This window comes from Salvelinus fontinalis, chromosome 23, assembly GCF_029448725.1.
Source record: "Salvelinus fontinalis isolate EN_2023a chromosome 23, ASM2944872v1, whole genome shotgun sequence".
Classification (NCBI taxonomy): domain Eukaryota; kingdom Metazoa; phylum Chordata; class Actinopteri; order Salmoniformes; family Salmonidae; genus Salvelinus; species Salvelinus fontinalis.
In genome coordinates, this window is record NC_074687.1 from 28,910,244 (window position 1) to 28,936,408 (window position 26,165).

The 26,165-nt window shown below is 41.1% G+C and overlaps 1 protein-coding gene across 6 annotated transcripts in view; it reads right to left on the reverse strand.

The window, feature by feature from the left end:
- LOC129821085 (low-density lipoprotein receptor-related protein 1B-like) overlaps positions 1–26,165 on the reverse strand; it is a 458,866-nt gene that overhangs the window by 18,799 nt on the left and 413,902 nt on the right. For 5 of the 6 annotated variants that reach the window (XM_055878362.1, XM_055878363.1, XM_055878360.1 and 2 more), the window contains 15 exons: positions 15,690–15,806; positions 12,070–12,176; positions 10,928–11,060; positions 9,805–9,911; positions 8,965–9,097; positions 8,043–8,165; positions 7,151–7,273; positions 6,710–6,850; positions 6,291–6,425; positions 5,754–5,873; positions 4,606–4,847; positions 3,536–3,759; positions 1,531–1,637; positions 676–792; positions 170–343 (listed from right to left, as the gene is read on the reverse strand). In XM_055878362.1, coding sequence (XP_055734337.1) covers positions 170–343; positions 676–792; positions 1,531–1,637; positions 3,536–3,759; positions 4,606–4,847; positions 5,754–5,873; positions 6,291–6,425; positions 6,710–6,850; positions 7,151–7,273; positions 8,043–8,165; positions 8,965–9,097; positions 9,805–9,911; positions 10,928–11,060; positions 12,070–12,176; positions 15,690–15,806 — 2,103 coding nt within the window. Of the gene's footprint in view, positions 1–169; positions 344–675; positions 793–1,530; positions 1,638–3,535; positions 3,760–4,605; positions 4,848–5,753; positions 5,874–6,290; positions 6,426–6,709; positions 6,851–7,150; positions 7,274–8,042; positions 8,166–8,964; positions 9,098–9,804; positions 9,912–10,927; positions 11,061–12,069; positions 12,177–15,689; positions 15,807–26,165 lie in introns of those variants that run through there. The other variant, XR_008754267.1, reaches the window with a different exon arrangement.

Genomic DNA, 26,165 nt, shown 5'->3' on the forward strand with positions numbered 1-26,165 from the left:
TGTTTGTTGCCCTTGTTACGCTTGCATTCATACTAGAAGGCCGTTCAGCGGCTATTTTCAATATCCACATTACACAACCCTGATCATTTCCCTGTATTACCCATGACCCTCATTAACACTTGTATTCATTAAAATATCCACTGAAAATCAGTAGATTTTATTTATTTACCATCTTGCTGTTTGTATCGGTGGGAGATCATGACATTGGTCGTTTTCTCGAGACCCAAGTGGAGAAACTCCACAGGCTGTTTTCCATACTTGTGAACTTTGAAGACCTCGTGTTTTAGCCCAGTCCCGTAGATGTAGTCTTCAAATATGTCAATCCTGTATGGCTGGGATATTCCTGGAAACACAGCCGTGGAAACAGAATAAAGGCAGGGTGGAAAGAAGCATGTGACCATGAACATCGTGTTGTAGTTTTAATGAGGGTTTGTAAATCCCAGGACAGTACTAGTAGTTAGTAGGAAACCTGATCTGTGTGTAGTACTATACTACACCGATTGTTTAACAGTTTGCAATAGCCATACACACGCACACGCAGGCGTGCACACACACAAACACTATTATTGTAGCAATCTTTTGATAAATGTAGAGGAAATTAAAGAAATGATCACATCAGTAGCTAGTATGTGCTTGGATAGTCAATCTTTGTTTTGTTCTCAGTGGTGATGTTACCGTGTCTGTCCCTGATTGCCACCAGAGGGTCCGACCCATCCAATCTCACACTGCCTATCTCGGAGAGCTCAGGATCAGCCCAGTACAAACGTTGGTTAAAGTAATCGATGGTCAGACCTGGGGAGGATGAGAGGAAGAGATTTATTTTCCTTATGAATTGTGTAAAGATCAATATGGACGCCTTCATTCCGACAGCCCTCAGGTTCTAAACAGCGTTAGGCTGTGGATAGACTGCATAAATAGACAGTTATTTTATTTATCTTCATAAGGTATCTCACTTTCTACGCAATCGTCAGAAAGTCATTAACGTTGAATCATACTACAGGACATATAAAGTATACCAGTATATTTGTATGTTCTTTTGATGACAGACTTTTGGTGTTATGCCCTACATTTCCCATTTTATAAAATGATTTTCTATCATGTGTTTGACTGGATAAATGACCCAAGTTGTCATGGCGATTAAATGGGTGTGTGTTTTTCAACAGATGATAAATTCCCCCTACCTTGGCAAAGACAGTGCATGTGTCCCTTGCATTAAAGGAGGCCAAACCATCTTTTAAAAAGTAGATCAGCACTAAGTGTCTCCCCCAGGACCATCACAACAGGTTTGGTGTGTCAGACACATTCATTTACTTTTTTTCCATGGCCTTATTTTCAAACATATCTATCCTCTAGTCTACAACTAGCCTGGTCCCAGATCGGTTTGTACTGTCTTGCCAACTCCTATGGTCGTTGTCATTGCCAAGACTGCACAAACAGATCTGGGACTAGGCTAGTCTACAACATCCCGTCTCAATGAAAAGATAAGTATGGACTTGCAGATTAATATGATCGTGTCCTGTAGATAGATACCTGTTGGTCTCCTGAGATTCTTCTCCAAGAGGATCCTACGCATGGACCCATCCATAGCCGACTCCTCAATATGAGAATGATCACCTATTACTGTCCAGTACATCATCCTGTAGAAGATACAAAGAGAAGCATTTCCTGTTAGATGTCCATAACATAGTTTTTCTTAATTTTTACTATTCTCTACATTGTAGAATAATAGTGAAGACATCAAAACTATGAAATAACACATGGAATCATGTAGTAACCAAAAAGTGTTAAACAAATCCAAATATATTTTATATTTCAGATTTTTCAAAGTAGCCACCCTTTGCTTTGATGACAGCTTTGCACTCTCCTAACCAGCTTCACCTGGAATGCTTTTCCAACAGTCTTAAAAAGTTCTCACATATACTGAGCACTTGTTGGCTGCTTTTCCGTCACTCTGCGGTCCAACTAATCCCGAACCATCTCAATTGGGTTACTACATGATTCCATGTGTGTTATTGCATAGTTTTGATGTCTTCACTATTATTCTACAACGCCAAAAAGAATAAAAATAAAGAAAAACCCTTGAATGAGAAGGCGTGTCCAAACATTTGACTGGTACTGTACATATTTAATTGATGGATCAGAGACATATTATATTGCGTGGCCGTGAACGAGCGCTAAAACCCTGCCTGGAAAATGCCCTCCATTCACCTTTTATGGTAATAAAAATGCCCTCCCTCATTTGCTGTAAGATTTGGCGATGTTGAACTAGGCCATGATAATTCCTAAAAGAAAGCGCAATTATCACATTTCTGTTTGGGCAGAATGCTGCAGTGACTTTTCCAAACTAAAAATGCATGCTGCCTAGTGAGTGCCAAACACTGGCTGCACATTCTGGAAGATTGATTGTCCTTTAGAACAATTTAAGAGCTACAGCCAACAATTCCATGCAAAAGACACAATGTTCCTTATTTTGTTTATCAATACATGATTGTGTCTCTATCTCCTGCCTTGGTATAGGCTCTGAAATTAAATTGGTTAGGCTATGATGTTGCGCTCCTAATCGCACAGCAATACTGGAGCCTACCCATACTGTCACATAGGATTAGGTATACTGTCAAGACTACCGGTCTATTTACTTTCCAGCATGCTTGGCCATTGAATGAGCGATTGATAAATGGTGGCCTACTATTTGTTGTGTAATGGGAATAATTTAAACCAGTTATGTCAGAAAAGTAGAGAGACATGTCCTGCAATATTATTATGATTTAGGCCTATTTAATAAAAGTGAAATAATAATACATTAGACAACATGCTGCTATGCAATCTCCTTACCAATGGCAAATGCATCTGTTTAATCATTAGGTCTATATTTTTTTATTAGCCTACCATTATTATAATTCCTGTGCAACAAACAGCTCCCATTTCCTCCAAACAAACAATAAGCATATTTGCTTGCAATAGAGTTGATCAACCTTCTAGAAGTTGTGCGTACGCATGGTCAGTGTTGGGGAAGCTACTCTGAAAATATAAGCAAGCTACCAATTACTTCACACTGGAAGCTACCCTTAGAAAAACATAGTTTACTTAACTAAAGTTAATTTTAAAAAGTATCTCACTACATCCAAAATACTACGTGAAAAATTATTATATCAAAATCTGAAATATCATAGACTACAAATTGCAAGAACAGATCACTCTGGAGTCAGATGTTAACAAAATGTGTAATTTTGCCTATTAAACAACTATTTTTCAAGTGAAAAAAAACTTTTGCAGGATAAAAAGCACCATTGATAATGAGGCCCCTGGTCTTCATGGATAACGGGATTAAACACATTACTGTCTACAAGAATCCCTGGAATCCTTGTCTATAATTAAAGCTTTAAAAAATCAAAATCTTGGATACAATCTTGGATGAATCTTTAAAAATTGCACTGCTGTCTTCCTCTGGCAGAGTTCCAAAATAATGACAAAGCTAAAAGTATAAAGTGAAAACATAATGATGAAATTTGACATGGTCTGAAAAGAATGCTCTTACCCTCGTGCTGGGTTGACAGCAATGGCGTACGGCTCTCCTGCAATGTCAGTTATCAGACGGGTGCAATTTGGCCCTCTGAGCTGGCCCACGTTTATAGAGTATCTGAGCTTAGTCCAGTGGGCTGTGTAATAGCTGAACCAGTGCATCCGAGAGTGGTCTGTCCAATAGATATTTCCTGTAATCCAGTCAGCAGACACATCCCTTGGTCTACGGAAGTCTGAACACTGCAAGGAAAATGAGAGCTTGTAAACATGAAATCGTGAACATGACGAAGACTTCCAAGGTATTTGTATTACACATGGCAAATGAACTTGAAACTTCTAACATTCAGATGTGAAGAATTTTCTGAACTGAACTGTTGTTCATTGGTTTATTTAGATGCACTCACTATTCTGACCACTATCAAACGTGATACAGGTATGTCTAATGCAATACTTGATTCTAGTAAAGGTTTAGTAGCCTATGCTAAATGTGTAAGAAGTCTTACGTGTGATCACATAATACATTATGCAATGTTTCCAATGTGACAACAATGACTCAAACTTTAGATCAATATACATCATGGTCTTAGAATAAGAGTATCTTTAAATGACATTGAAAGATGTATGCAATTTATTTAAAAACATTGTGCTAGCTTTCTCCGACTTTGTCAGTAGGCATATCTACATCCGAGACATTCATTACATCCGAGACATTCCTTACTTTAGGTCAAACAATAACTGGAAAAAGCGTGGCACCTTGCTAATGTTCTGTTCTCTTGCTCACACACATTAATAAGATATGTGACTGTATGAGTTATACATTTAATCTTCAAGCGCTCACTGGTGTGTTCAAGCTCTCATTGCTATAATCATTCTATAATTCATTGTCCTCAAATGCAATAACCAAGACATAATGTAGCGTCAATGGCTTTAGAAAAGAAAGAAACATGCATATCTTGTAATGGGCTACTTAATACTGTAGATACCCTGTCGATATTAGCATATGGATATTTAATGTACAAATCGTACATTCAATAACACATTAAAAAGTAAAGTAGACTTTCCAACCACACCTTTGGAGATACTTACTATGTTTCCAACATTAGTGTTACTTTGACTCTTGTCTAGGATTTCTTTGTAAAAAAGTCCACCAGGGTTAAACTGTGTAGCCCAGATAAACTTTTGTTGGTGTAACAGAGCATCCATCCCAATAATGCGGGCATTGTCCTCGATGCGAGTGAGGAATTTGTGTCCATGGCTCTGGTTAAATGGATACACAAAACTTCGGATTTCAGTGTCATTAGCTATGTAGAGCACTCGATCTTCTGGTCCTGCCCGTTGTTGAGTTATTAATATGCAAAGAAAATGAAAAGTGGCTCAATTCCATTTGGGGTTTTAAACAACAATTTGACAGCATAATTCCATTTACAGAAGCAAAGTATCCTCTAATATATGTAATCAAGTCATCATTCATATATACACATTATGGGGTAGTTTCCTGGACACATATTAAGCCTAGTCCTGGACTAAAAGGCAAGTCCCATAGAGAATCTCCATTGAAAGTGCTTTTTATTCCAGAACTAAGTTTAATCTGTGTCCAGGAAACCGCCATATCACACGTTCCTTTATGATCAGGATAATAATACATAATCACCTAGCAACAAGACCAGTCATTTATTATTACTACTACCCATGGTGCCAATCAGTAGGAATAGTGGGATAGATGAATATGTATCACAACGCAGTGTATCACAGTTGGGTAAACATCCGTAACATTAACACTTTAGTGGAAAGTTGTGGAATAGCTGTTAGTGAATATTGGCAATCATTATTAATCCATTATTAATATAATCCTTATTGGTCACATCAGAAACAGATGCAGACTCAGTTATTATACTCCTTACATGTATAAATGGCTGGTTTTGTATACATTCAGTGTTACTTATACAATCCTGCAGTCTTAATCCTAATAAAATACCAAAAATTCCAAATCTGATAACTATGACAGTATATTTACAAGAGTGCTAAGGGTACAGTACTGTATGGGAGTAGGGTGTTACCTTAATAGCAGTTTATAGAAATACATACTATACTTAGTTTATACTAAAGTTTTAAATCATTTAGCAAAAAATAACATCTCTATTGAAACAATCATAGTATAAGATACACATCAAGGTTTTTGATAGTTCAATTGTCTTCAGTTAGCACATACAGTACAGTAATAAAATGGTCCATACCTTTTACTATACAGTTTCCATTGATTTCCTTAAAATTCCTGTCACAAGTACACTTGTAGGATCCTTTAGTGTTTGTACAATAGTGAGCACACATGTCAAACCCAAGACACTCATTGATTTCTGAGGAGAAAAAAGAAAAATCAGTCAGTTACTAAGGTGGCATACCTCTCAAATAAAAAATGGTTGATATAGTCCCAACCTATCGATGTGAGGATATCTATTGTATATTCTAATTGGGTAAAAACAATATATACTGAACAAAAATAAACGCAACATGCAACAATTTCAAGATTGGTGGCTTATGGTAGAGAAATTAACATTCAATTATCTGGCAACAGCACTGGTGGACATTCCTGCAGTCAGCTACTATAAACACCTACTTGGAAAGCCATGTTATGTATATTGTTCATCATCCACAGCTAAATGATATACATGATATCTAACCACATTAGTTACATTAGTTACATTATAGAATTTCATTATTACAGTTAACATTCTGTCCAATTGAACAGTGAAGAGAAAGAGGTCATACGGTACCTTCACACTGGCCAGTCTTTAGATTTCTCCTAAAGCCAGATTTACAAAGACATATTGAACTTGTGTTTGTCTGATTGCAAATTGCATCCTCCCCACATGGGTTTGACTTCTTTCCACATACGTCTCCATGGGAAACTACAATTGAAAACAACACTTTGATTGCACATGAAAACACATTCCTAAACATTGTACATGCTTGCAAAAAGTTACTTCATTGATGTGTGGAAGCCAAGAGAACAACTTTCACCGGACAGAAACACACACAGCAAATATGTTACTACCATAAATGTTCTGACATCTTTTAACCCTTGGATCTAGCAGAAGAGCCCTAGATTATCTCACACATTCAGTTCCTTCCTAGTGACATTTATTACTTCCATCTAAACAGCAGGATATTGATCTGTGTGACACACACGCACAGGCCTTGCAGTCCTGCTCGTCCGAGCCCCCGTCCCCACAGTCATTGAAGAGGTCACACTGCAGCTGGGCTGGGATGCAGCGCTGGGTACTGCAAGTGAACTCTGCCTTCCCACACGGCCTGGGTCGGCCAGACACCATTTCTGTTTTGGGACACACACAGGACCCAAACACACATCGGATAGAAAGACCTCATCGGCAACAGAGAAGAAATGCATTTGCATGAAAGCATGGGTGGTGTTTTGAGATATCTTTATAAAAATGCTGATAGTAGCCAAGATTCGAAGAATGATGTGGCTTTGAGTTTCTAGGGATATTAAAGGAACTTGACTAATACACAGTTTTTGATGTAATTAGGAATAAAGTTAGATTGGAAAATCAACCTCCTTAGTTCAACATTCTTAATGAAGAAAAATGTAATGTTTGAACTGGTATAAACTCACCACATTCCTTCTCGTCCGAGTTATCCCCACAGTCATCCACCTTGTTACACAGTTGGTCAGGGCGCAGACACACACGGTCATTTCTACATCGGTGTGGCCGTGTGGGGGGACAATGAAGTTTGGCTGGAGGGGAGAAGAAACACAAGTATTCCAGACAGTCAAATACACTTTAGTTCATTCAACACAGTCCACTCTACTCCATTCAACAAAATCCATTCTAGTCCATTCACCAGAGTTTATTCAACTCCTTCATAAAAAATACATTAATTTTCTTTAAGAAATTCACCATTTCTTTTTTTTTAAATATATATTTTTAAATTTAACCCCTTTTCCCCCCAATTTTCGTGGTATCCAATCACTAGTAATTACTATCTTGTCTCATCGCTACAACTCCCGTACGGGCTCGGGAGAGACGAAGGTCGAAAGCCATGCGTCCTCCGAAGCACAACCCAACCAAGCTGCACTGCTTCTTAACACAGTGCGCCTCCAACCCGGAAGCCAGCCGCACCAATGTGTCGGAGGAAACACCGTGCACCTGGCCCCCCTCGGTTAGCGTGCACTGCGCCCGGCCTGCCACAGGAGTCGCTGGAGCGCGATGAGACAAGGATATCCCTACCGGCCAAACCCTCCCTAACCCGGACGACGCTAAGCCAATTGTGCGTCACCCCACGGACCACCCGGTCGCGGCCGGCTGCGACAGAGCCTGGGCGCGTACCCAGAGACTCTGGTGGCGCAGCTAGTGCTCGAGACCACTGCGCCACCCAGGAGGCCTGAAATTCACCATTTCAACCATGAATATTACCTTACATGAAATATGTAAGTAGTAGCTAATAAAATATCCATCAAACACCTTTGAGAAAACATCTAAGTGAGAGACGTTATTTCAACCCACCACACATCTCTGTGTCCTCGTCTGAGTTGTCTCCACAGTCGTCCTTGCCATCACACACCCATGCGTGGAGCTTGCACAAGGTGTTGTTGCAAATGAACTCATCGGGACGGCAGAAGAAGATGCCTGCAATTACAGACTGAAGGTGAGCAGCACAGCCCGTGGGCTTTCTTTCACAAGGTCGTCTGTTCCATTTCCTTCAAAACTTCATATTCAACAGCATTGTGCTAGCAGTATAGTGTCTGAATGAAAGAATGTTCTTGTTAGAGAAATGCCCTTTGCTTGGCCAGAATAGGACTATTGTGTTGTACACCTTTCACAACAAACACATGGCTAGAGCTGTGGTTGCTACGCTACTAGCCATGTGTGAGTTCGAACCCCCCACTGATCGTGACATTCATTGCACTGTGAAAACTAGGCGGGCTGCAATTGATTCTACCTAAGCTGAGAAGGAAGAAAATATAATGTGTGTACCATATTGGCAGGCATGTGTTCGGTGTTAGTGTGTTCCAGTGAACATGCTCAACTCTGTCCCCAGTTGCAATTTAATATTTCTTATATTTCTTATACAGGTAACATGTCCAGCTAGAACATTCAGTGGCTGCATATGTTTCAGCTTTGTGCCTTCCTCACTGTGTGTGTGTGTGTGTGTGTGTGTGTGTGTGTGTGTGTGTGTGTGTGTGTGTGTGTGTGTGTGTGTGTGTGTGTGTGTGTGTGTGTGTGTGTGTGTGTGTGTGTGTGTGTGTGTGTGTGTGTGTGTGTGTGTGTGTGTGTGTGTGTGTGCGCAACACCTGAAATGCATGTCTCTACTGTAGTAGGACATGTTGCCTGCATATTAAAAGAAAATGAAGATGGACCTGTATAGAAAACCAATAGTTTTCTAGCACACTGGCATGTTTAGTGAATATGTCCAGCCCTTTTGTACCTTGACTGCAGTTCTCCTCATCGCTATGGTCCACACAGTCAAAAATGTCGTCACAGCGCCATCTCCGTGGGATACAGTGGGCATGATTCAGACACAGGAACTCGTCTTCCTTGCACTCCTTCACGCAGCCCGCCTGGCAACATGGTAACACAAAACAGCATTATATAGTATTAGATGTCAAACACAGACGAGACTTTACACACATCCTTTTCTATACTGTTAGGAATTCACCTTACACTGGACACCAAAATATGTAGGGACCATCCTTACAAATAGGTATATATAATCTTTGCCGTATTAAAGGTCCAATGCAGTCGTTTTTATCTCAATATCAACTAATTTGTGGTTAACAATTAAGTACCTTACTGTGATTGTTTTCAATTCAAATTGTTAAAAAGAAACAAAAATTGATTCTTAGCAAAGAGTCATTTCTCAAGCAAGAATTTTGCTAGGACTGTCTGGGAGTGGTCTGAGTGGGTAGGGGAAAATTGAAACTAGCTCTTATTGGCAGATAGAGAGTTCTAAACCTTTCTTTTTTGTCTATTAACTAATGTACCGCCTGCTGATGTCACCAGTCAGGCCAAAACTCTATCCAACTAAAACAGGCTGAAGTTTCAGGTGGCGTTTTCATACTGGTCTTACACTAAAAGGGCATTATCATTATTTTCACAATTTCACAGCATCATTCCAACCTCAGTGTGGAAATATATATAAACACAAGAAAATCACTTTTTTTACTACACTGGACATTACTTACTGTAACTTTTTTAAACAAAAAAGGTACAGTAAGTAAGTACAGATTGATTGATATAGATGAGTACTAAGCAGAGCCACACCCACCTCATCTGACCCATCCAGACAGTTGTCCTGTCCATCACATCTCAGACTGGCCGACACACACCCTCCACTGGCACACACATACTCATTTAAGGAGCAGGAGGGGAACACTGGAAACACAAAGATCAGAGACCTAGAACTTTATGAGTGTACACACTCTACCAAATAATAATAGAACAGCCATTATTCACAGCATGAGTGGGGCTGGTTTGTACCTGCTCTGTACACTCATAAAGAAGGTTACATGCTCCATGTTAGCCTAGTGTAAGGGCTAAAAAAAAATGCTACAGCCCTTTCTTTCCAAACCAGCAGTGCTGGACATTGGACAGATACTAGGTCTAAATATGATGTCTTCCCTCAGGCTAGGGCATGCTGTGTGCTGCCTGCTGCTGAATTAAGTGGTCTGAAACACACCCACACAATCATCACCACTGGGGCTCCGGATGAGGTTACACTGGCTAGCTACTGTACTGTAGTGGCTGCACTTCAGTACAATACAAAGCATTTTCTGTTAGAATGGGAATGAGCCAATATCAACCCACTTACTGTGGGTAAAACACGTACTGATGCAGTATCTATTTGGGGTGGCAGGTAGCCTAGTGTTCGGCCAGTAACCGAAAGATTGCTGGATCGAATCCCCGCGCTGACAAGGTAAAGATCAGTGGTTCTACCCCTGAACAAGGCAGTTTACCCACTGTTCCTAGGCCATCATTGTAAATAAGAATGTGTTCTTAACTGACTTGCATAGTTAAAGAAAGGTCAAATAAATAAATAAATAAATACAAAATGTATTAATTGGTTACAGAATTGAAACAGTATTTCATTACATGTCACATAGAAAGTAGCCTTGGCATTTCTCCTGCGAGTACCTTGTAGCTATCGTAAAGGGTCAAGCAACCTCCTCCACACCAACATTTCCTCATCTTACTCTACACCCCATTAAAAAGTCCAGAAAAACTATCTTTGTCCTGTTTTTTACCAAAGAATATTAACTACAACACTCAATGTTACCACAGGAGCTCTGTAGTGATTCTCAGCTTTTAAACAACTACTTCAACTTCACATTTAAAAAGTTTTGGGGAAACGTTCCCTTCCGACCTTGTCTAGTCTTTCTCGTATACTGTACCTGTTCCCTGGCAGTTTCTCTCGTCCTCTCCTGTCTTGCAGTCCTCTTGGCCATCACAGAGCCACTTGAGGGAGATGCAGAGGTTATTGAGACACTGAAACTGGTCCTCAGCACACCGAGCCTCACAGCCCTTCTGTAGAGAGATGTACAGAACAAGAAGCTCACATTTACAATAGGCTCATACTTGACACCACATATGCTCTTATTCTTATACAGTAGGAACATCAGGTAATACTTTATTTGAAGGGTACCTACAGTACATAAGGACTTCATAGCACATTCTTTACCCATACATAATGCATTCATAGACTATGTTAACTCTTTACAGTGAGTGTTCATTGCCAGTTTATTAGGTTTTTGGTAAGAATTGTGGGGGGGGCAAGAAAAGTAGTTGTTTACAAGAGAAACCATGCATCGCTGACAAATTTTTACATACTCTGTGAACTAAATATACAGTTTGACCCAGAAATACATCATTGGGACCACACACACAATAATGGATTAACAGAAGTTGCACATAGAGTGGATTATTCATACTATATACTGTAATTGCTGTGGAGGTATTTAACAGAGCAATAAATTACAAGGCATAATAAATGGGTAATTCCGTGCCTTTCACCTTGAATTAGCCATTCCACAATGGAGATATGAATATTTTCTAAGGATCGTCTAATTTTTCATGAATAGATCATGCTTTTAAAAAATTCACATTCTGCAAAACAGGTCCACAACTCCTATGCAAGGCTAGTTAAAGCAGTATTTTGAGTTAGTGAACCAGTTTGCATAATTATTTATACATTTGCATAAAATGTCTCTCTATTAGGACATTGTCAGCCTTAGTAGGCTATTCTCTCATGTGTTCCAATAAAAAAATAAAAATGTAACGATTTGGATTTCATAATGCTATTAAATCATCAAGCCCGTTGTTGCATTTTCAATTCAATAATCATGCCTTTCAGAAAAAACTAAAACATACATTGATGTTTAGCCCTCAAAAATAAAGAAATTAACATGGGGTAGGGTCAATTCACTCAAATCAGATTATTCAAGAGTGGACAGACACGAGGTTGTGATTCACACAGTTTACAGGCTATAACATTCTATTTAAAGGCTGCTGTTAAATGACAACAAGGATCACTGACCTCGTCTGAATTATCATGGCAATCATAGTCTCCATCGCAGCGGAATCGAGCCGAGATGCAGTCCCCGTTAGCACAGGCAAAGTCCTTGTGGTTACAGGTCAATGGCTCTGAGTCAAGGAGAGAACAAGGACATTACCATACTTGAAATAGAAATGAAGTAGGAGCTGGCCCCAAAAAACGATACGCTCTACCACCTACCGATAATTAGAATTGTTAAACAACGTTACCTGGATCTTCATCATTTTCTACAAGGCTCTAGCACTCCCTAGCAAGTGATGTCTGTTATAGACTATTTATTGTTATAGACTAGGTTATATACACTTTGATACATATACAATAGTCGTGGAAAAGTAACCAACCTCTAAGAAAATACACACATGGGTCTTTATAAGAGGTGTCATAAGAGAAGAGAATCCCCTAGACCATTTTACAGGAGATATCTCTTTAGCATTGCATGCTAATCATCTGGCAGTAGGCCTACTGTATAAACCATCTGTTGGCTTGTCAGAGACGTTTGTTGGACTTGATAGTTGGCATGCCAGTGGCTTTCAAGATGTTAATACATTCATAGCTATAGTGACAGCTTAGGGAGACAGTATACTCCTGAGCCCTACTATCTGGCAACCTCCACTCTGCACATTAAGGTACACTGTATGTCTAGGTCTCTGAGGACAACATTATGCCATATTTAAGCAGCATCAAATTCCAGTGCTGGGGTTTTCCCCTTATCCCCTTGTTATCATGGACTGTTAACTGACTGTAGGGAGTGAAGGTAGTTGTGTTTATGAGCTGATCTGTTATCATGGACTGTTAACAGACTATAGGGAGTGTTATGAGCTGCAGTTAGAGGAAAGGTCCCAGCAGAGCCTGCAGTCTGCAGCAGATTGTGATTTGCAGCCTCTCTCTCTCTGCTGTCTGCTAGCCTAGCTGGCACACCTGCTTAATTCTTTACCATTCAACACTCGACTGGACTTTATTAGCATTTTAAGTGACATCAATAGGTAAGGGGAATAAGCATATAATAAATCAAATGAACGATGCATACTCAGCATAAAACGCAAATACACACATGGATGCTTGTGTGCATGCACACGCACACGTACATAGTGCAGAGATGAGATATGGACTAACTGGGTTAACAAAGACCTTTCATAAGTAAACATAAACTTTATTCCAGCAGTTGGTGATGAATATGTAAACAAAAAAAAGTGAGCTTGGGAAAATTACAGAGGAGAGACGGTATCAAAGCAGAGGATTCTCTGGAGCTCTGACTTTCTTTCAGATCCAAAGAGGTTGGAGCGGGAACATGCTCAGAGGGCATAGCCAAGTTATAAACAGCTAGGTACAGCGCTCCACTGAGCTACCAGCTGCTTAACTTTGATTGTGGGAACACTTTACAAAGTTTAGCAGAGGAATGGTACAGTATACAAAGACACAAAGCAAGAGGGAAAAACAGAGTAACACAGTTCATCCTTAAACAGTCCCCAAATACCAATGGAACTGCGCAGTGCATAAGCAGAGTAAATACACATGACTTCTCCATGACGTTTAACCATATTTCCATGACCAACAATTGGTGGCGTCTCTATGTACGTATACAAAAGTAAGCGTAATGTGGTATTGACACTGGTAGGCTGCTCTCTGATCCCATGTACCACCTCCTGTCATTGTGCAAGGCACTTAACCCCCACAAAGTAGAACACCTGTTAGGTAACTGTACAAAACACATGTGGTCAACTCTCAGTCTGGAGAGCTACTGGGTGTGCAGACTTTTGATCAAGCCCTGCTCAAACACTGAGCCAGTTAATCATGGTCCGGTTGAGGAGCTCATTTCTAAAATGTGGTTTGCTACAGGAGAACTGGAATAAAGGCCTGCACACCCATTAGCTCTCCTGGATGATGGTTGACCACCCTTGATGTACTGTATAACATTGTAACCAAATACTTGTTATGCCTTTTGAAATAATTAGCTCATTTTATTTTTTTTTATTGAATATCCGAAACATACAACGTACTTGCAGTGAAGCCTCTCAACAACTACACCAATAATTAGCTCACTATCAAAGATCAAACGGCTTTGATAGACTACAAATCTTTTCATTCAGCTAAAGCGAGCCCGCAAATCTTCAGGAAATGTACCTTTTCTAGTTTGGTAATATTTATCTTAGCTAGCTACCTTAGAAGAGTTTAGTTTTCAGGCTGACTAGCATCTATTGAGTTGCAATTTAGGCATCCATACTTTGGATGCCTAAATCAACTGGAAGTATCTACAAAACAATTGTTTTAGACACATAATCCAAAAGAATGGCACATTTTTTTTTACCACGTTTGAACTGATTCCCAACTAATACAATGACAAAGTGAATCGTTTGTTTCATCTAAAATATTTGTTTAAATTAATCATATGAATAATTCAAAAAAAGTATATACAGTTGAAGTCGGAAGTTTACCCACACTTAGGTTGGAGTCATTAAAACTCGTTTTTCAACCACTCCACAAATTTCTTGTTAACAAACTATAGTTTTGGCAAGTCGGTTAGGACATCTACTTTGTGCATCTACATCTACAAGTAATTTTTCCAGCAATTGTTTACAGACAGATAATTTCACTTATAATTCACTGTATCACAATTCCAGTGGGTCAGAAGTTTACATACACTAAGTTGACTGTGCCTTTAAACAACTTGGAAAATTCCAGAAAATTATGTCATGGCTTTAGAAGCTTCTGTTAGGCTAATTGACATCATTTGAGTCAATTGGAGGTGTACCTGTGGATGTATTTCAAGGCCTACCTTCAAACTCGGTGCCTCTTTGCTTGACACATGGGAAAATCTAAAGAAATCAGCCAAGACCTCAGAAAATAACTTGTAGACCTCCACAAGTCTGGTTCATCCTTGGGAGCAATTTTCAAACGCCTGAAGGTACCACGTTCATCGGTACAAACAATAGAACGCAATAGTAACTGACCTAAGACAGGGCATTTTTACTAGGATTAAATGTCAGGAATTGTGAAAAACTGAGTTTAAATGTATTTGGCTAAGGTGTATGTAAACTTCCGATTCAACTGTATGTATAGCCTTATTCGCGAGTGTCGATAGAACGTTTTTTGGGACATAACAAAACATGAATACATGCTAACAATAGCTAGTTAACTAGAGGGTACAAGATATGTTTTGAATTGGCTACCTAGTTATGAGTCTGTTCTCTATCAGCTGCAACGTCCAGCTGTCTCTCTGTCCTTTAGCAACGGCCCACTTGTCTTGCACACATGCAGGTGACGCATGCAAACAGAGCAGCGCAAGAATGTTATTCAAATCCTTACTGATAAGTCGATTTTTATTTGATTGATAAAACATTTTTTTTTATAACTGTGGCTAAATAAATTACATTAACAGAAATTATAAAAGGAATTTCCATAAAATCCCTCAAATTTGGTCAAATTGATAATTTTCCAAAACTTCTCCAGGCCTGGAAAATACAATTTGAAAATTGTCTTACTTTTCCATGATTTTCATGACCGTACAAACCCTAGTTGGCCTGTACGACGTCAAAAGCATATATAATTTGCTAAAAGCTAGGAGAGAGCTAAGAAAGTAGAGCAGCAGACATAGGCGTACTCACTGCAGTTCTGCTCATCTGAGTTGTCTCCACAGTCGTTCTGGCTGTCACACCTCCAGTGGTCCGGGATGCAGTTGTTATTCTCACAGCGGAATTCATGAGGTCCGCAGGTCTTTTCATCTTTTTTACATCAGGAAACAAACAAACAGACAGATGCAAATGTCTTCAAAGAGCATGAATATTAATGGTGGAGCTATCATATTTCTATGTGTAATCATCATTTCCTTAGGGTTTCCTCGTAGTGCAAGGCTGACACCAAGTTCAAAACATCCCTCGTACTCGAGAGACACTAACACAGTGTAAGATGAAATACCTGACTGTGCTGCCAATGGCTTAGATCTCCTAACAGAATCTATGACAACAACTTTGCAATATTAAACACCTTCTCTTAAGACCCCACAAAATATTTGCAAAAAAATATTTGATAAAATGATGTCTTCCTAAGATTGGTGATAGAGAAAGTGTTACCTCCCCTCCCTGTGAGACTGTTAAGGCAGAAACTAAAATAAGAGTGAGGTCATTTTGGATTATGTCATCCAATTGCTCACTGACCTTAATTGTCTACATTTTTTGCTATGTTAAAAATATACATTTATTCATCTCAAAAGTTTGATACAGAGGGTTCTGTTTCCTAAAACCAGGAGACAAGAAACACTTCTAAACATATGTATATCTAAATTACACGTAATGGCTTTCAAAGTCATAGCCAAGTCTCTTTTTGAAATACATTTATACATAAGTAGGTAGGGAAAATGACCAGAGTATAGCAGTACTCACGTACAGGGTTAGGTATCAGAAGGAGATGGTGACAGGTGTGGCAGGATGCCGTCAAAGTCTTAATATGACATACAGTACCATTCACAAGTTTTGACACACCTACTCATTCAGGGGTTTTTCTTTATTTTTTACTATTTTCTACATTGCAGAACAATAGTGAAGACATCAAAACTATGAAATAACACATATGGAATCATGCAGTAACCAAAAAAGTGTTAACCAAATTAAAATATATTTTGTATTTGAGATTCATCAAAGTAACCACCCTTTGCCTTGACGACAGTTTTGCACACTCTTGGCACTCTCAACCAGCTTCATGTGGTAGTCGCCTGGAATGCATTTCAATTAACAGGTGTGCTTTGTTAAAAGTTAATTTGTGGAATTTCTTTCCTTCTTAATGCGTTTGAGTTGCGTTGTGACAAAATCAAATCAAATCAAAGTTTATTTGTCACTTGCGCCGAATACAACAGGTGTAGACATTAGAGTGAAATGATTACTTACAGGCTCTAACCAATAGTGAGAAAAAAATGTATGTGTGTGTGTGTGTAGGTAAATAAAGAAATAAAACAACAGTAAAAAGACATTTGAAAATAAGAGTAGCAAGGCTATATACAGACACCGGTTAGTCAGGCTTATTGAGGTAGTATGTACATGTAGGTATGGTTAAAGTGACTATGCATATATGATGAACAGAGAGTAGCAGTAGCGTAAAAGGAGAGGTTGGCGGGAGGTGGGACACAATACAGACAGCCCAGTTAGCCAATGTGCGGGAGCACTGGTTGGTCGGGCCAATTGAGGTAGTATGTACATGGATGTATGGTTAAAGGGACTATGCATATAAGATAAACAGAGAGTAGCAGCAGCGTAAAAGAGGGGTTGGGGGGGGCACACAATGTAAATAGTCTGGGTAACCATTGGTTACCTGTTCAGAAGTCTTATGGCTTGGGGGTAAAAACTGTTGAGAAGCCTTTTTGTCCTAGACTTGGCACTCCGGTACCGCTTGCCATGCGGTAGCAGAGAGAACAGTCTATGACTGGGGTGGCTGGGGTCTTTGACAATTTTTAGGGCCTTCCTCTGACACCGCCTGGTGTAGAGGTCCTGGATGGCAGGCAGCTTTGCACCAGTGATGTATTGGGCCATACGCACTACCCTCTGAAGTGCCTTGCGGTCAGAGGCCGAGCAAATGCCGTACCAGGTAGTGATGCAACCGGTCAGGATGCTCTTGATGTTGCAGCTGTAGAACCTTTTGAGGATCTCAGGACCCATGACAAAATGTTTTAGTTTCCTGAGGGAGAATAGGCTTTGTCCTGCCCTCTACACGACTGTATTGGTGTGTTTGGACCATTCTAGTTTGTTGTTGATGTGGACACCAAGGAATTTGAAGCTCTCAACCTGCTCCACTACAGCCCCGTCGATGAGAATGGGGACGTGCTCAGTGCTCCTTTTCCTGTAGTCCACAATCATCTCCTTAGTCTTGGTTACGTTGAGGGATAGGTTGTTATTCTGGCACCACCCGGCCAGGTCTCTGACCTCCTCCCTATAGGCTGTCTCGTCGTTGTCGGTGATCAGGCCTACCACTGTTGTGTCGTCTGCAAACTTAATAATGGTGTTGGACTCGTGCCTGGCCATGGAGTCGTGGGTGAACAGGGAGTACAGGAAGGGACTGAGCACGCAACCCAGGGGAACTCCAATGTTGAGTATCAGTGTGTCAGATGTGTTGCTACCTACCTTCACCACCTGGGGGCGACCCGTCAGGAAGTCCAGGATTCAGTTGCAGAGGGAGGCGTTTAGTCCCAGGTCCCTTAGCTTAGTGATGAGCTTTGATGGTACTATGGTGTTGAACGCTGAGCTGTAGTCAATGAATAGCATTCTCACATAGGTGTTCCTTTTGTCCAGGTGGGAAAGGGCAGTGTGTAGTGCAATAGAGATTACATCATCTGTCGATCTGTTTGGGCGGTATGCAAATTGGAGTGGGTCTAGGGTTTCTGGGATAATGGTGTTGATGTGAGCCATTACCAGCCTTTCAAAGCACTTCATGGCTACAGACGTGAGTGCTACAGGTCTGTAGTCATTTAGGCAGGTTGCCTTTGTGTTCTTGGGCACAGGGACTATGGTGCTCTGCTTGAAGCATGTTGGTATTACAGACTCAATCAGGGACATGTTGAAAATATCAGTGTAGACACCTGCCAGTTGGTCAGCATATGCCCGGAGCACACGTCCTGCTAATCCGTCTGGCCCCGCAGCCTTGTGAATTTTGACCTGTTTAACGGTCTTATTCACGTCGCCTACGGAGAGCATGATCACACAGTCGTCCGGAACAGCTGATGCTCTCATGCATGCCTCAGTGTTGCTTGTCTCGAAGCGAGCATAGAAGTGATTTAGCTCGTCTGGTATGCTCGTGTCACTGGGCAGCTCGCGTCTGTGCTTCCCTTTGTAGTCTGTAATAGATTGCAAGCCCTGCCACATGAGCGTTGGAGCCGGTGTAGTATGATTCAATCTTATCCCTGTATTGTCGCTTTGCCTGTTTGATGGTTCGTCGCAGGGCATAGCAGGATTTCTTGTAAGCTTCCGGGTTAGAGTCCCGCACCTTGAAAGCAGCAGCTCTACCCTTTAGCGCTCAGTACGAATGTTGCCTGTAATCCATGGCTTCTGGTTGGAGTATGTACGTACAATCACTGTGGGGACGACGTCCTCAATGCACTTATTGATAAAGCCAGTGACTGATGTGGTGTATTCCTCAATATCATCAGAAGAATCCCGGGACATGTTCCAGTCTGTGATAACAAAACAGTCCTGTAGTTTAGCATCTGCTTCATCTGACCATTTTTTTATAGACCGAGTCACTGGTGCTTCCTGCTATAATTTTTGCTTGTAAGCAGGAATCAGCAGGATAGAGTTGTGGTCGGATTTACCAAATGGAGGATAATGGTAATGGGAGAGCTTTGTACGCGTCTCTGTGTGTGGAGTACAGGTGATCTAGAATTTCTTTCCCTCTTGTTGCACATTAAACATGTTGATAGAGATTTGGTAGAACTGATTTAAGTTTCCCTGCATTAAAGTCTCCGGCCACTAGGAGCGCCGCCTCTGGGTGAGTGGTTTCCTGTTTGCTTATTTCCTTATACATCTGACTGAGTGCGGTCTTAGTGCCCGCATCTGATTGTGGTGGTAAATAAACAGCCACAAAACGTATAGCTGAGAACTCTCTAGGCAAGTAGAGTGGCCTGCAATTTATCCCAATATACTCTACTTCAGGCGAGCAAAATCTAGAGACTTCCTTAGCTTTCATGCACTAGCTGTTGTTTACAATTATGTACAGACCCCCCCTCGTCTTACTTACCCCCCTCGTGTGCTGTTCTATCTTGCCGGTGCAGCGTGTATCCCGCTAGCTGAATATCCATGTCGTCACTCAGCCACGATTCCGTGAAACATAGGATATTACAGTTTTTGATGTCCCGTTGGTAGGATATTCGTGATCGTACCTCGTCTAGTTTATTGTCCTATGATTGCACGTTGGCGAGTAATATTGACGGTAACGGCAGCTTTGCAACTCGCCTTCTGCGGATCCGGACGAGGCATCCATCTCTACTTCCTCTGTGTCGCTTTCTTATGCGAATAATTGGGATGTCTGCCCTGCGGGGTGTTTGGAGAATATTGTGTGAGTCCTACCTGTTGTTGTTGTTGTTGAAAAATCTTTGTCTAATCCGAGGTGAGTGATCTCTTTTCTGGCGTAAGATATGGTTGCAGAAACATTATGTACAAAATAATTTACAAATATCGCAAAAAAACCCACATAATAGCACAATTGGTTAGGAGACCGTAAAACGGCGGCCATCTCCTCCTCCGATAGCCCTATTTGGTAAAAGACCAAGTCAAGAACAGCTCAAATAAGCAAAGAGAAACAACAAGCCATCATTACTTTAAGACATGAAGGCCAGTCAATGTGGAAAATGTCAAGAAATTTTAAAGTTTCTTCAAGTGCAGTCGCAAAAACCATCAAGCGTAATGATGAAACAGGCTCTCATGAGGACCGCCACACGAAAGGAATACCAAGAGTTACCTTTGTTGCATAGGATAAGTTCATTAGAGTTACCAGTCTCCGAAATTGCATACCGATTTTTATTTTATTTTTGAGCACTTTTCAACTTTGTCACTGGATCGATTTGTGTCTGAGTGTACTGAAATATCTTGTAAAAAATGCCACTTGATGAAGAGTAACAGCAACTCAGAAGCATAGATAACAATCACAGGGAAATCAATGTAAGGAGGGAGCTGCAGGGAAGTGACATGCCATTATAAAACATCCTGATGATAGCTTTTTCAAATGTCACTCAAATGAATTTCTGTTGAGATTGGCATGCTGATAACACCCACCACACACACCAGGGTTTCCCGGCTAACGGATTAATTAAAAGCCAATAAATACAATTGTAGCTGGCCAAATTGTCCGGGGCTACATATCATACATCCTGATTTCGTGCTCCAGCACCATTCTCTCACTCCTTGGCCTTATGCGCCTGATGCTGAGGAGAGAGAAAGAGAGCGAGAGGAGCCTTGGGATACTGTTGATAGCGAAGATGGAGGCCTATTTCATTGAAGTAAAATGAAAGTTAAAATGAAAGTGCCTATAGTGAAAAGCCTACCAGGAGAATGTCCTCCACATGGACAAGATTTTAATATTGTATCGGACATAAATGGGAAGAATGTTGGCACGTCCAAATGCGGGCTATTGCGCAACTCGGTAGGATGCAACTTTGGAACTGTTTTTTATCTCTTCTCATATTTATAATCATTTTATCATAATTATTGCTGTATATCATTGTTATTACTGTAGGCATATTTATGAATCCAAACCAGTTCATTAAATATGCAAAACGGGTTTGTGACTCGGATCCGAGACCCCCCCCATCAAAAAAGCTGACTAGCATAGCCTAGCCTAAAGCCACAGGGATATCGTATAATAAAATGTTCATGAAATCACAAGTCCAAGACACCAAATGAAAGATACACATCGTGTGAATCCAGCCATCATTTCTGATTTTTAAAATGTTTTACAGGGAAGACACAATATGTAAATCTATTAGCTAACCACGTTAGCAAAAGACACCACTTTTTTTACTCCACCATTTTCTTACTGCATCAGTAGCTATCACAAATTCGACCAAATAAAGTTATAAATAGCCACTAACCAAGAAACCCTTTCATCAGATGACAGTCTGATAACATATGCTTTACAATAAATATGTTTTGTTTGAAAAATGTGCATATTTCAGGTATAAATCATAGTTTACCATTGCAGCCACCATCACAACTCTCACCAAAGCAACTAGAATAACTACAGCGACCATCGTGTATTACCTAATTACTCATCATAAAACATTTCTTAAAAATACACAGTGTACAGCAAATGAAAGACACAGATCTTGTGAATCAAGACAATATTTCAGATTTTCTAAGTGTTTTACAGCGAAAACACAATATAGCGTTATATTAGCTTACCACAATAGCAAACATCACAACAGCATTGATTCAAGCCAAAAATAGCGATAACGTATAAACCACCAAAATATATAAATTTTTTCACTAACCTTCTCAGAATTCTTCAGATGACAGTCCTATAACATCATATTACACAATGCATATAGAGTTTGTTCGAAAATGTGCATATTTAGCGGCACAAATCGTGGTTATACAATGAGAAAAGTAGCAAAGCTGCCCAGAAAATGTCGGGAGAAATCTTTGGAGAGGCACCTATTCTAATCAGTAACTAATCCAAAACTTGACAAAAAAATACAGGTTGGACAGCAAATGAAAGACAAATTAGTTCTTAATGCAATCGCTGTGTTACATTTTTTAAATTAACGTTACTTCAACATACAGCGTGTGTTAAAGCGAGGCTGCACTGCAATTAATGGCGGCTTATGCATTTGACATTTTTCAACAGAACAATGAATTATCAGCATAAATAGTTCTTACGTTTTGATGAACTCCCATCAGAATCTTGGGAAAGGTGTCCTTTGTCCAAAAGAATCGTTGCTCGGTTTGTTGAACGTCCTCTTCAACGTTGCAATTAGCAGTAAACATTAGCATGTGAGAGAGAGATACCCAACTCCCTAGAACCCCACGAAAATAAATACCCGAAAATTGCAATATACTGACATAAACTGATATAATTCAGTTTAAAATAACAACATTATGATGTCTTTAAAGCCTATATCGAATAGAAACACAGCCGGAAATTTCTAAGAGCTATAACCTAAGGTCCTAGTACAATATGCCAAGGTCCTCAGTGCGTCAGAGCGAAGAGGGAAAAGACCAGACACGTTCTTGCCAAGCGATTTATAACCTTTCAGATCTACGTAGAGACTCCATTTCAGGTCTCCCTATTCGCTAACATCCAGGGGAAGGCGTATGCAGTGCATCTCAACCAATAGAAGACAGGCAGATTTATAAACAGATCTCAGAGCAGCTTGCAAAATTTGGCATTCTCACATCCACATAGGAGTTCTGTCCAGTTCTGTTTCACTCACAGATATAATTCAAACGGTTTTAGAAACTAGAGAGTGTTTTCTATCCAATAGTAATAATAATATGCATATTGTACGAGCAAGAATTGAGTACGAGGCAGTTTAATTTGGGAATGTCATTATTACAAAATGCTAACAGTACCCCCTATTGACAAGAAGTACATTAATTCTGTTGAGACATTTTCGGCGGCTAAATTATCTGTCTCTTTAATTGTGTGCTCCATATTTAGTTTAAGATATAGTAGGTTATAAGTAGGCCTGTTGTAAAATACTGTACACATCATTAGCCTATTGCTGTACATTTGTTGGGTATGGTAGGCACTAGCCTTTCTTAGTAATTGCTGCAATACAGCCTGTTCAAAACGTTTGTGAAGTTTTAAACCAGTTCTCAAGTGTTTTGTTTCATTCTGAGCCATTTTCTTTGGCCAAATTAAGTTCCAACTGTATTGTCGTGTTAGCCGCAATATAATATCCTGCTCATATTTTCTCTATAAATAATGGCTTAACTTACTTTTGATATTAGCCTAATAAAGTTTAGAAACTTTTGTGAAGATTTGGTGTGGTGTAGTTATTAGCCCATTATACTGCAGGCCTATGGTACTAAAGTTCTCCAACTGACTTCGACAGATACACTTGAGGTGATGCTTGTCTTCATAAAAAATATTCTGATTGAAAATGAATGAATAAGCCTCCTCCTGTATGCCTATATCTGTATAGCAGAGGCAGTAGGCTAGCCTATCTGACAAGGATAATGAAATATACGTTGGTGTCGTAGCATGTCGTCGGCCATATCTCTCTCTCTGGGACTATGCCTAAGCTTCTCTTCAATTATATATATACATTTTTATATTAATATCATACAGTGGACACCTAAGCCAACAGTATAGGCCTATGCATGCAATGCCCTGATGCATTTAGTGCTCAAATCCCCGACAGCTGAACCATGAGGTGGACAATTATTATTTTAGGAAAGCAAAAACCAATAAAACAATAGGCTATGAAGTTTTCTAATGCTACACATCGAAACACAAGCAACAGTGTTTTTGTCATTTGTTCTAGGCTATTTTTAAGGACACGTAAATGTGCCTCATTTTTTGATGGCGCTGGCTGCATGGGTGAACGTCCTTATGGGTTATGCACCCAATGCATATGGATGACTGGTACATTTCTTAAAATGCCCGATAAATTAAAATCTTCCCGGTCACTTGACCGGCACAAACACACACACACACACTCAATCAAAACCATTGAAGTTATTTTCTCTCAGATTGACCTATTGAGTCAATTGGTTGAGCCAAATAACAAAGTAAGAAAAGGTTTGTTTGGAAGCGGTTGGAGGCCTGTAATAGCCGTCTCTATTAAATGATAGGCCGTTTTAAGCAGTGAAAGGCTATCCTAAATGTCACACCCTGGCCTTAGTATTATTTGGTTTTCTTTATTATTTAGTTAGGTCAGGGTGTGACATGGGTAATGTTTATGTTTTGTTGGTGTTGGGTGTTTATTTGGTAAAGGGGTTATGGGGTGTAAGATATGGTTTTGTGTTTAGTGTAGAGTTCTAGCGTTGTCTATGTTGGTGAGTGATCTAGAAGAGTCTATGGTTACCTGAATGAGTTCCCAATTAGAGACAGCTGATGTCGGTTGTCTCTGATTGGGAGCCTTATTTAGGGTAGCCATAGGCTCTCATTGGTTGTGGGTAATTGTCTATGTCAGAACGTTTGTAGCATGTCTGTCTATGCACAACGTTTGTAGCTTCACGGTCGTTTTGTTATTTTGTATAGTTTTGTTAAAGTGTTTCGTGTCGTGTTCATCTTCGTGTTTTGTTTAATAAAGAAGATGGCTTATTTTCCAAAAGCTGCATTTTGGTCCGTCAATCCACCACACGATCGTGACAGAATTACCCACCTTAGGACCAAGCGGCATGGAAGGCGGCAACAGGACCTACCCATAAAGGATTTCTGGACATGGGAGGAGATACTGGATGGTAAGGGGCCGTGGGATCAACCTGGAGAATATCGCCTCCCTCGTGAAGAGCTGGAGGCAGCGAAAGCCGAGAGGAGGCGATATGAGGAGGCAGCACGGAGACAAGGCTGGAAGCCCGTGAGTACAACCCAAAAATTTCTTGGGGGGGGCCTTAAAGGGAGTGTGGCGAAGTCAGGTAGGAAACCTGCGCCTACTCCCTGTACTTACCGTGGAGAGCGAGAGTACGGGCAGACACCGTGTTACGCAGTAGAGCGCACGGTGTCTCCTGTACGCGTGCATAGCCCGGTTCGGTACATTGCAGCTCCACGTATCGGCCGGGCTAGACTGAGCGTTGAGCCATATGTCATGAAGCCGGCCCAACGCATCTGGTCACCAGTGCGTCTCCTCGGGCCGGCGTACATGGCACCAGCCTTACGCATGGTGTCCCCGGTTCGCCTACATAGGCCGGTGCGGGTTATTCCACCTCCCCTCACTGGTCAGGCGACGGGGAGCATAGAACCAGGTAAGGTTGGGCAGGCTCGGCGTTCAAGGGAGCCAGTACGCCTGCACGGTCCGGTATTTCCGGCGCCACCTCCCCGCCCCAATCCAGTACCACCAGTGCCTCCTCCACGCACTAGCTATATGGTGCGTGTCTCCAGCCCTTTACCACCAGTGTCTAAACCACGCACCAAGCCTCCTGTGTGTCCCCAGAGTCCTGTGCGTCCTGTTGCTGCTCCCCGCACTAGCCCTGAGATGCGTGTCTCCAGCCCGGTGCCACCAGTCCCGGCACCACGCACCAGGCCTACAGTGCGCCTCAGCCGGCAGGAGTCTGCCGTCTGCACTACAATGACTGAACTGCCCGTCTCCCCAGCGCCATCTGAGCCATCCGTCTGCAATGAGCCTGCAAAGCCGCCCGTCTGCCATGAGCCTGCAAAGCCGCCCGTCTGCCATGAGCCCACTGAGCCGTCCGCCAGACAGGAGCCGCTAGAGCCGCCAGCCAGACAGGAGCCGCTAGAGCCGTCCGTCAGACAGGATCTGCCAGAGCCGCCAACCAGACAGGATCTGCCAGAGCCGCCAACCAGACAGGAGCAGCCAGATCAGTCAGCCAGCCATGAGCAGCCAGATCCGTCAGCTAGCCATGAGCAGCCAGATCCGTCAGCTAGCCATGAGCAGCCAGATCCGTCAGCTAGCCATGAGCAGCCAGATCCGTCAGCTAGCC